Source organism: Haliotis asinina, chromosome 13 (genome assembly GCF_037392515.1).
Source record: "Haliotis asinina isolate JCU_RB_2024 chromosome 13, JCU_Hal_asi_v2, whole genome shotgun sequence".
NCBI classification, from domain to species: Eukaryota; Metazoa; Mollusca; class Gastropoda; order Lepetellida; family Haliotidae; genus Haliotis; species Haliotis asinina.
This window is the reverse complement of record NC_090292.1, coordinates 17,595,275-17,607,930: the sequence shown is the minus strand read 5'-3', so window position 1 is coordinate 17,607,930 and position 12,656 is coordinate 17,595,275. Positions and strand designations below refer to the sequence as shown.

Here is a 12,656-nt window from a genome sequence, read left to right as displayed (position 1 = left end):
GAGATGTTGTTGCATATCGATGATCACTCTTTGTGTGCTATTCCAGTAAGCATGCTCATGGCATTCCAGAACGTTGTTTGTCAGCAATCTGTGCCACCGTTATAGATGTATAATGCATAAACATATAGTGCTGTAACTATGCGTTAAATTCCTAAGACACACAAAACCAAGTTTTGTGTTGTTTCAAATCACGTCATTTCAGGCGTGGCGTCTTCACTTAATATGTGTTCTATAACATAATACACAACAGAGACACTGTAATAGTGAGTGCGTGAGTTAGTATTTAACGTCACATCGGCAATATTTCCGCCATATTGTGACCAGAGACTGTAATATGACACGAAACATGCATGCTGGAAGCCGAGATACACGATATATCTTGTAAAATAACAAGTAGTTTTAGTTGTAAAATAGCACGAAGCATATGTGTTGTGACTTATCATAAAAGTTAGAGTGGCCACATCTGAGGTTTTCTTCCGCTTCATGACCGTGGCATTCAAGGTTGGATGTGCCGCATCAGCATTTTCAACTAGTTGGGCGCAAGCTCTACACACACTACTGGTGTAGCGTGTGGTTCCCCGAGCTGGCGTTGTTCCAGACACTTCAGTCGTGCTATATAAAAGTCGTTTAGCCAGCGGCGAGGCAGTTGCCTTCCTAGCTGCCTGTTGCTCTGTTGGCACAATGGAGCTATCAACAGTTGTATTCCTGAGTCTTGTACTGTGCGGTATGGTAGATGTACATGCTGGTGACAGTTTGGAAAGTCTCACTATACGTGTGGAGGTAGTTGAACAAGACCTTAGCCTTTGGAAATATTCAAATACTAAAAGTGTGACTAAACTGACGAAGAAATTTAAGGTTTGGAAGGAGTCACTGAAAGAAGAACTGACTTCAACAATACTTCCTTCATTGATAAAACCTCTCGTAGAAAAAGAGATTACAAACATCCTAACTGAAGATGATATTGGGCATCGGATCACCGGACAAGTTCGAGATGAAGTTCACAGCTTAAAGGACAACATGCAATACATAAAGACACGACTTCGAGCAATAACACGAGACTTAAGGCATGTCGAGCGGGAAAGTGACACCTACAGAAAAAGTGTTAGAAAAGAACGTAGCGAGTTGACCAAAGACATCCGGGCTCTTCAGATGCAGGTGAATCAGACAGTAGTTCGTGCAACCTCACGTGCACGGATGCTGACATCACGACTCAATCAGATCATTGGTGACCTTCTTGAGACAAACCAGACACTCACTGGCCTCACACAGGACTTCAGGACGCTGAATACCAGTTTTGTGGTGACGGAGAGAGAAATAAAATCATACCGAGAGGGCTTGCAGGAAATGAAGAGAAACGTATCCTCAGATATTCAGAGTTTAAACATTCAACTGAATCAGACCATTAGTGACCAGTTTCACACGAACCAGACACTCGCTGGCCTCACACAGGACTTCACGACGCTGAATACCAGTTGCTGTGGGATGAGGAAAGAGATCAAGGAGCCTTCAACCACGACATATCCTGGAACAACAGAAGGTGAGACTTTTAGCAGGGATTTGTTGCTTAATTGACATTCTATTTGGATATGGCAACCGAAATATATAAGAATAACATTAGTTTGGTAGCCAGCCAAGGGTTCATATGACAGGCCAACATAGGGTTCACATGACAGAGCAACGGAGGATTAGGTTGGCGTGACAGCAAAAAGTTTAGTGTACACGTCAACATGGAGTTTGTGCATGAATAAATGAGCTTTATTTGATAACCTGGACTTACAATGTATGTAAACGTTGGATTAGCATGATTCACAAGATATGTAATAAACGTTAGCCAAACTACGGCTTACAAGGCATGTAAGCATTTATTTAGCAGGTATAGACAACCTCGGGCTTACAAGGCATATTAACGTGGAGTTAGCAGTTATGATCCAGTTTATATAAAGGCTTACATGGCATATTAAGGTGGAGTTAGCAGGCGAGACAAAGTGTATACAAGGACTTACTGACATATTAACGTTGTGATAGCAGGCATGACCCAGTGTATAAAAGGACTTACAAGGCATATTGTTTTATGCCTGGCATTATTTGTATTAGTAATTCTCACGTATTTAACGCTGATGTTGTAAGTGTACTGCCTGTAAAATTTGAGTTTCAACTCTGTGCTGTGCTGTGATCTCTGTATCTACATATTTGAGTGAACCTACTGATTCAGTTAGGAACTGGACTTCAGAGGTATATATATTTCTCGGGAATCTGATGAAATAAATCACCATGTTATTACTATTGGGTGATGTCATGACAAACGCTGTGCATAGAGAGAAACCCATGGTTTACTTTTATTTATTTTTGTAGTACACAATAATCATGACATGAAATTAACAGGTGACTGACTACGACCATGGTATTTTGAATAGGTGAACGACTTATGGGTACCGAACATAAATGTACTATATTCTGGTTATATTGCCACCGTTTGTCGAGGAGAAAATTAATCCATGGCGCAATATAACCACATAAGACAGTTAGAGACCCTTTGGAAAAGAAAAGAAAACAAGTCGTTACTTTCTTGGTCGTTTTATACGTCGCAGTTGCATAGCGCATGTACACTCACACAGAAATACAACATACACGATAACTATGGTGCACTCTTTCTTGGTATGTACTTCACACCTAGACCCTTGATGCCGAGATCTTCACCTAAAACAAATTGCCTTATAAGTACTACAATGTTGACGCATGACATCGCTCTCGTTGACCTATTTCTTACAAAATGGCGGCTTCATAGACAAGGGGGCGTATTATTTGCGAGGACTCAGGGACCGTGTGTACATGAATATGAGATATAAGTAACCAGAATGGTTCACACTATTTGTGTATTTATATATATTTTCATCGTTTACATTGTAATTTAGATAAGAAGCCAGAAATGCTGATAATTACCGTTGTCGTTCTGCGTGATTTTGCGTCAGGCATGGCGTCACGCTGGACGGAAACGTGACATTTGGGATTACACTTTCTTAGTAAAGTACAGATTCTAGTACTTTCTTGGTTGAGCCCCATCCGGGATTCGAGCCCACACCCTCAGAGTCAGGCACCTAATCGCCAGCTCATAAAGTCAGCCGCCTAGTCCACTCAGCTACCGCGACGTGGATATCGTACTAGAATTTGTACTTTACCAACATGGCGTAATCCCAAATATGATATATGTTACATTTGACTACTTTCTAACTGGCATGGTGCAATTCTTTTGAGTTCCATTGCATTCCAAATCATTGCATTGTATGTGTCTTTAATTTCCTGTCTTGATACCATGCTCTTTCTATACATATTCTAAAGGTACTAAGCCATGACGAGCAATGAATAGACGTCTGGATGTCGTAAAATTTCAGAACATACCATGCAGTGTAAAATCGGAATTTGTCATTGTTTACATTTGAAACAAGCGCAGTGTTTCGAGCACAGCGTTCGTTTTCAAATCAATTAGCTTTCGTTTCATTTTATGGAGAGAGTTGGTATTGGTGACAAAGACCAGTTGTAGTTTAATTCTAAAACGTAAGGAGAATGGGGGATCCTGTTGAATTTATCTTCCCTTCATAGGTGCGCTGTTCCGGTCCAACCTTATAATGACGACACATGTGTATGCGCGATGTGTGCCGTACGTGTTACTATTACCAGGGATAATCTGCAACTATACAGTCTCCCTGCTATTACATTTAGAGACAGTTGACACCTGCAGCTGTCACCTTCACTGGTAACGTTCACTCCTGTGCATTGACCGTATATCTATTCCCTCTCACGATGATACATCAAGTGTTATATCCTGAAACATATATTCCATGATTTTGTGAGACACCTGGGATAGTCATGACTGCTTACGCTGCAAGAATGAATGGTGAAATGGCAGTTCGAAGCGAGGCGGTGGAATCAGCTGATCGTTTTCAGGTCATGTTTTGCAATCGGTAATTTAAGTCTGGCACTAGATGTCTCAGTATCATACATTTAAAACTGCAGTGTATTTTCATTGTATATGTACTCAAATCGCTTTAGTATTACGGCCGATATGGGTGCATTCATGTAATTCACTACGGTGGGGAGCTGATGCGCATAAAATGTGAAACGCTGAAAGTTTTCTTATGTAAATTTCATGTGTGGTACAAGATGGGAATGAGTTTTTTGACAACACAAATATTTAGCAGGTACAGAGAGAAGTGAGAAACAATAGACAAGTAGTTGTAAAGTAACAGTAACGGACGAATTATGTCAATCATCGCCTACATGTAGCCAATCTTCAAATGCGATAAACATGGACATAACTAAAATCAACTTTTTTTGTGATGCATAAAATATAAAATCACTGTATGGATAAATAATGCACAAAAACACTGCAAAATTCTTCAATGACCGCGTTTTAATTATCCTGAATTACGGGTATAAATTAAAATGTTTTGATTTTATTAAGTTTTAATAGAAGGAAATAATATTGAAATACTAATTTATTTAATATACTACTTCGGACACAGAAGATCTAAAAGTAAAACCACCATTAGGTTAAGTACTCATTCAAGGGCACTTTCCAAATTCTATTTTTCATTACACAACTAAACAATACATATATTCATATTGATAACATATTTCAGTCTCTAGCATAATAAATGGCACGGTTAAGGGTTGTCAGCATCAGATGGTTTACATTTTCCTGCAGTGTCTACATAATAAAGTCAATATCTTTTCGCACACAATGGTTAAAGGATTACCGTTGGAAATAACTGAAGGGTTGATAACATATACAAAGCATTTTCATAGATGCCACGACTTGCTAGTTCAACTAGCACTCCCTCGGGTTCTGTCATAGGAAATGCCGTGACAATATAACCGATTTTTCATGGCGTTTTCAGTCTTTATTTATATCGTGTCAAGTCGCACTGCACTTGGAAATCAAACAAACCATGCTTTTCTCAAGTAAAAATCAAAGCAAAACGTGTCTGTTAATGGCGTTTTGTCGTCACCGATAGGCATTTTTTTAAATGAAGGGGGCCAGGGCAACGTGTAAACGTGGTTCTGTCTGTACATGTAGCAAGTTGTCGCAGCGCACATTGAGTCGGGAACTAGACCAGAAGCAAGAAGTTGGACCATGGCTTATATATCATTTCACAAGCAGAGTTATTTTCAGAAAGTGACTTTTCCGGCTTTTTTCAGAATGTGACTTTCGAATTTCAAGCAGATACGTGATTTTGTAAATACTGTCCAAGATAGCGGAAAGCACACTTCGGCGTTCGTGTAAGTGTATTTCCGAAAATATCTGGGTTCATCGGCAACGGCAGTAGTGATTTCATGAAAACCTGATATGCGATATTTAAATCAAATACAACCGGTAATTATCCTGTTTTGACATTTCGCAGAACAGCAAGTAATGCTTCAATAAAAGAGCTATATTTACGATGAAGCCTGTTTTGAAAGCTAATTTTAATCACTTTGTCTGAGATAATAGTGAATGGTATCACAAAACAGGAAATAACCCACAGAATTCAAAACTGTGTAATATCTTTGTGTGCTTGATATATTTAGAATTTTATTGGAATTTAAACTGAGGATTGAAGTGGAACGACATATATGTTCCTGTGGCATCCAGGGGGCTAGACTGAGGTGGGAATGTCTGCCTACACGTAGGACAACATACATTAAAATCAGCATACACTAAATCTTGATATCTTTATTTTACACTAGACTGAGATGTGGAAAAGCGTCTATACTAAACGCAACAGGTTCAGAAAACCAGTTAGTTTTTCAAGGTTATACTTAGGGGCATTAGGTCAATTCAAGTACCTCAATGTCCTTGTTTGACAGAGTGATCGCAACTATTTACACCCAAGCCTTTGAGGTCTACTAATATCCATGTATGACCTATTTTGAATGTAAACTTTTATATTTTTTAAACAAATAAATTAGGAATTAAGCCATACAAACAGTCGGTGAATTACACCAAGTTAAGAAGTGTCCGATATGCTAATATATAATTGTCCATGTCATGCCACAGGTAACGCGAACTGTATCATAAAAACTAAAACAAAACTAGAGAGCAAACATGGGACGATTGGAAATATTTCTATATAGAGTTGTTGATCAGTCCAAGTAGTCGAGCGCCAAACGTTGTCGTGCTCCTAACGTAACACGTCACAATGACGTCATAGGTGGCAGCTCTGCTTCGTGGCGTCGCCAGTCACTCAACTAGAAGCGAGATGTGTCGCCCGTGTTAGGACGTGCGTTATTGGTGGGTAAGTTCTGAGCTTATGATTTTAAACTGATTTGTGGAATTAGATGAAATAGTCCAAATGTATATTGTATGACTGCCGTAAATCAGCATGAATCTTGTAGGAACCAAGTGTTTGCTTCACACAATGTTTACACCCAGACCTGTGGTTAGCCTGTCACCGGCGGGGGACGATGGAAGGTCGGGGAAAACATAACGACGCAGCGTTTCAGCTGACAGACTCGTTCTATTTAATCAAATTATGTACCTTTTTCTACCGTTAACCTTGACCTGATGGGATTTACCTCTTACATCTGTCCAGTCCAATATTTTATTTCAAATGTACTGTGTTTTTCACTCGGGGCTGCTGCATTGCATTGAAATACATCCCCGCTGTAGCTCACGACAAGTGCAGTTGTGTCAGCTGCAGTGTCCGCCTCGGTGAGCAGTTGTTTGAGAATTGCTGTGTGTGCCACTATTACTCGGTATTCTGATATTTTGTGAGAGTTTGTTTGACACAAATTACAACTGTGTTGCACAAACACAGTCAAGTTGCCCTGTTATCCTTCACACTGTTTGGTAGACATTAGTGTTAATGTGCTTCACTTTAGAATTTACGGAGTTGCCTAAAATACCAGGTACAGTAAATAGAGAGGGTAGGGTTAGGACATCTAGGAAATGCAAATTTTAATATTCCAGCCACGATTACTGAATTCAAACTAAAACGGTTGTCATTCCATAGAGAGGAATTATGAGTAAGTAAAAGTGCTGAAGTAATTGTTTGTTTATCTATTAACACACAATGTGAAAATAATATATACTCATATATGAAGTCCCCGTATTTGCATCCCTAACCTAACCCTAGTCCTGAGGGTGAACTGACTGTTTCCTTTACACCGTTCAAGTGTATATTTAACAAAAAACATTTCAGCAAATATGTTATCAAACAGTCGATGCACAGCTTATTAAATTTACCAAATGAAGCTGTGAAAATATATTTAGGAAATGAAATATCCATCAAATTAAACCATCTGTTATAACAGATATATTTGGACATTGAAAGGCAAAACATGTGTGGAAAGCAGAACCTGAGGCCAGTAGTCATAGAACTATTTTATGTACATGCATAGCTTTCTGATTAAAATATTCCCTGTTTCAGCTTCGACTGACCCGAGCCGGAACAACACGTCTCCACCAACGCCAGTAACGACACAAGACCTACAGGGTAGGTGGGAAAACCCAGCAGGCAGGAAGTGCAGTTGTTAATTCTCCCTGCATTTACCACACTGATGTATATTTTGAGGGTTTGATTTTGACTTGAGGGATGAATCTCACTCCGGTACCGTCAATCACAGAATTTCGTACTGTAAAAAATAATATAAGAAAGTATCACTTTTTTCTTGCTTTAAAGACTTACCTCAGTAAATATGAAAGATATATGACTAATACTCTTTTTCCATAAGATATGTATTTACAATTTAATCATACATAATATTGAAAGGCAAAACATATCAGAAAAGGCTAAAACAGACCAGAAGTATAAAAGCTTATGTGTTATGTAAAGTCTTCTGAACATCATATTGCCTGTTTCAGCCTCCACGACTGACGCGAGTGAGAATCTGACACCCAGCACGACGGTTCCACCATCGCCAGGGACGACACAAGACTCTGATACACACGGTATGTTGGAAAACCCAGCAGCAACAGTTGTACTGGCACTATCACCTTGTAATGTTCAACAAACATCAACACTTTCAAGTCACAAAATAATGCTACAACTTCTGACTTCTGACTTCTGACAGAAAGTTATGAATTAAACACGCCGTCGTTAATTCCAGAAACCACATGTTGACATTCCCGTCATGTTGGTTGTTGTCAGCCATGATGGAATTGTTTAAATGACGTAGCAATGTACGAGTCACGTATCAACGTGATGTAAACATTGTAGACGTGTGACAAAGATGTCTGGTACACACAGTTTACTTTGTGTTACAGCGACTCCATCACCAGCAGCAGGCCGCGACCTCTACTACGCCAGCAGTCGCGGTGACCTGGAGACAGTGAAGCGGATCCTGGCCGAGGGTCACGTGGACATCAACTATAGAGGAGACTACAGCAAGACACCGGTGATGATGGCAGCACAGATTGGACACAGGGATGTGGTGGAGTTCCTGATGGGTAGAGGGGCTGATATGTCACTGGTGGACAGGGGCGGTAACAACGTCCTTTACTTCGCCTGTGCAGGTGGCGACCTGGAGACGGTGAAGCTGATACTGTCCATGAACGTGGTGGACATCAACGTCAGGAACAACTACGGGTACACAGCGGCCGACTGGGCGAGAGGCAGGAGACATCAGCGAGTGTTGGATCTCCTGGTGTCACGTGGTGCACACTGAGTCAGTGTCGGTGTGGACAGAGACGATGTCGTTATTGACGCGGTGTGGTGTGTGCCGTTCACGTAGTCGTGGGTCACGATTCAGGTGATTTCCTTTTTTTTCTTTTTTAATATAAATAAAAGTTGTTGAAAGTCAGACATTTTGTCATGTTTTGTCTTTGGCATAATCAAGTAGGAAAATTGTAAACTGTGTATAAACATAAACGGTGAGTGTTTGTACATAAATGTCGCCCGTCTTAACGTAATTCTGTGTTAATTTTAATAATTCTTTTCTGTTTATTTATCAATTATAATAATTCTGTTCTGAGAATATCGCGAATCGTGAAACAACACACTGTTTGTTTACATGTCGCTGCACTCTGTGACCTCAGACTGAGCCGAGCTTCACCCGGCTGTCGTGGCGCCATTTGTACAGTGACAGTGACGTCACACTGCTGGTGACGTCACAGACATACAGAGGTGCTGGGTCGTCTTCTCAGTCAGCAATAGCGGCACGCTGCCTCACAACACAAGCAGTGTTACTCAAATACAATGTCGTCGCTTCTGCTTAACGCCCTGGATGCCACAGGGACATATATATCCTTCCTCTACATCCCTCACTTGGAAGTCCAATAAAATTCTAAATATACCACGCATATATAAATACTTCACAGTTTTGAATTCTGCGGGAAATTCCCTGCTCCTTGATACCATCCACTATTATCTCAGACCAAGTTAAAGTGCTTAAAATAGCCTTTCAAAATAGGCTTCATCGTAAATGTCGTCATTTTTCAAACTGTATAAAATCGAGATTCACAGCGTTATTTGCGATATGTTTTGAAATGTGAAAATCGGAAAATTACTGGGAGTAATGAATTTCAAAAATAGCATATTAATGATGTAAGTTGTGATGTATGTTTTGCGTATTTTGACCAGATGCGAGTTTGTCAAAAACGTTCTGAAAAATATTTTGATAGCAGCTAGGATATCTAACTCAATATATATACGAAATGAAAGATGTGAGATACCAGATGTATTTATGCTTTACAGCAAGTGCTAAAACACACACACCAGGGTACCTGTTTGGGATTCGACCACACAATGGTGGAAATTTCAACAAAATGGCCGAAAATATCTCTTTACAGATGATTTTGAGACTGTGGATTCAATGCTGTTGAGCATGTGGTGGTGCCATCCAACCTGATGTGGCACAAATATCACATGCATTCATGTATTACAGCAAACAATAACACCCCTTCAATCTTCACATTAAAGTTTCATAAAAAGATTTCGATTTATTTTAAACTCGTAATATCAGCTGTCTACTCATGCATAACACTAGTGTATGAGACTAGAACTCTCTAACTTTCCCAATGCGGTTGAGGTGAGTTGGATATTAAGTCACACTGGCTTTGTTCCAGCCATATAGCGACGAGATCAAATCTGATTTTACACTCAGTTTTTAGTACAAAAGACAAATGAGTTTTATTTTGAAAACACATATACTCGCCACATTATTGCCTAAGAACAGAAATGCAGAACAGCAAATTCAAAAGCAGTCAATCCGTTGTTCACAATAGGTAGTTACAATTTCACAGGTCAACTTCTCTCAGGTCATCTCTATATTCCTGATAGCTCTCATTTGTCAGAATAACAAAACGTGTTACCGCACTACATAAATGGCTCAGCGTCACATCAAGCCGAGTTATGCCCCTTTCTTGGAGCTTCCGCATACACCTCGCTGTCTTCTTTTGGGTACTTAGTGAAAACTCGCTTTCTGTGGCCTGGATAACATGCATTCCATTCCGAATACCAACCCAGTGTTTGATAGTGTGAGTGAGTGATTTGTTCGTTTACTAAGGCCCTGTATTCAGTATGATTTATGTCTTATGCGATCAGGGTGAGTGAGTATGGTTTTACGCCGCTTTTAGCAGTATCATGGCGGGGCACGCACGAAATGGACACATTGTACCCATATGGGGACTCGAACCTGGGTCTTCGGCTTGAAAAGCGAACACTTTAACCACCAGGCTACCACTACCGGCCCAAATGACAAAGATCGTTAATCAGGACATTTGATTATCAGTATGGTTGACAAGCGTGTTGACATCACATGATTCTGTTTTAGCGGGGTTCTTACTAAGTATACCTCCTTAAAGCAACGCTGTTTATGTGTGTATGCCTCATATATGTGTCAGAACAGAAATTGACGCTCACATTAGCACACATATACAAGCAGATGAGTACACGATTATGGATATGTATTTTAAACCTTGTACAAAACTTACAGTACAGTACAGTACAGTGTGTGAGTGGGTGTCTGACCTTCTTATAATGTGACCGCAACGTACATGTGAAATGTACATCATAAAATAATTAATACGAGTTTCAGTATCGAAGAAACCATTTAAAATTCAAAAGGACCCGTTCGTGAAAGATAACGATAACCATATAAAAGACATGTCAGAAAGGTGTGTTTCGGTTTCATGTGAAATATATTATATCTACATGAACATAAACCGTCACCTAGACAAGGGACGATTAACCAAGTCACGAACTGTCGACATACCTTTTTGGGAGTCCCAAGATCACATACATGCCTGTAGTGGGGCGATGCATACTGTTAGAAACAAAAGCCCACGGTTTTGTCATTCTTCCATGGGATCTCAGGCGAGAGAGTATGAACAGCGTGGTGTTTAAACAACCAGCCATGCTGCCAGTGAGTGAGTGAGTGAGTGAGTGAGTGAGTGAGTGAGTGAGTGAGTGAGTGAGTGAGTGAGTGAGTGTTGCCCCTATCTGTAACAGAAACGTGCAAAAATAATCCAATTCCGAATGAGTGAATGTTATTGTCAACCTGGTCAGCCATGTGCTTTGCAACAGAACTTTCAGTGTAGTCTTCACTAGAGTGAGTGAGTGAGTGAGTGAGTGAATGAGTGAGTGAGTGAGTGTTTTCCCTCGTTATACCGCATGCGAAAAATCCAGTGGTCAAGTGTTTGTTTCTGCCAGAGTCAGCAATGTTATAGGCGATCCTCTGAAACAGAACCTTGTTCAAAGAATCCAGAGGTTGATATCATGAGTAAGTGGTTTCACCTAATCACTAACATTGTGTGTACTGTAAGGGTCTATGTATCAAACCAGGTGTCAGCCGCTATCTTTCTTCTCTCGTGTAAACAGCCACAGTTGTTTGGTGGTTAGAGCGTCCGCCTGGTGAGTGGCCGCGTGTTCCCTGCCTGGTGAGCACTACTTTTCCACACCATTCTGTCTCCAAATGCTACAATATATATTCTTTGACAAACAAAAGTCGACTCGGGAAATGTGCTGGAGTTGTTTGAAATTTTTATGAATTTGTATTCTGTATATATAATGTAGTTATACTGACGGCAGAAAGTCTGAATAAAGTATTCCGGTGTTTGAATTAGTGACAAGCACAGTACCCGGCCGCACAAGTTCACCAATTCTGTCTTCAAATACTACAATTCTGGTCATCGACAGGCAAACCTTGCTTTCAGGGAACTTGCAGGATTTCTTTTCAGTTATGATGAAAATGGAATATATCTGCAAACTGTACCTACATAGAATGTAGTCAATCTTAATTTAATCAATTCTGGTGTTTAAATCCAAGACAAGCACAGTACCCAGCCTCACAAGTTGATCAATTCTGTCTCCAAATGCTACAAGTCATACTCTTTCACAAGCAAAAGTCAGTTTCAGGGAACTTGCTGGATTTCTTTTCAGTTTAAATTAATGTGGAATGTGTATGCATTATGTAGCTATATAGATAGTAGCCAGTCTTAGTTTAATCAATTCTGGTGTATAAAGCTATGACAAGCACAGTACCCGGCCTCGTAAGTTGACCTGTCTCAAAATACTACTATTTTGGTCTTCAAGAGGCATTAGTTGCCTTTTGGGAACGTAATGGATTCTGTTGTAATTTTAATAAAATTGGAATGTATATGCAAAATGTAGCTGATCAGAGAGTAGCCAATTCTAATTTAATCAATTCTGGTGTGAAAATCCCTGCTAAGCACAGTAACT

General features: G+C 40.0%; 1 protein-coding gene across 1 annotated transcript; it reads left to right on the top strand.

Moving 5' to 3' along the window:
* Positions 1 to 650: 650 nt before the first annotated feature.
* Positions 651 to 9,277, top strand: LOC137259842 (ankyrin repeat and SOCS box protein 2-like). Its single transcript, XM_067797467.1, has 4 exons — positions 651 to 1,537; positions 7,407 to 7,472; positions 7,841 to 7,927; positions 8,243 to 9,277. Exons 1-4 carry the CDS (start codon positions 682 to 684, stop codon positions 8,641 to 8,643), a joined length of 1,410 nt encoding a protein of 469 aa, XP_067653568.1. The 5' UTR covers positions 651 to 681; the 3' UTR covers positions 8,644 to 9,277.
* Positions 9,278 to 12,656: the final 3,379 nt, after the last annotated feature.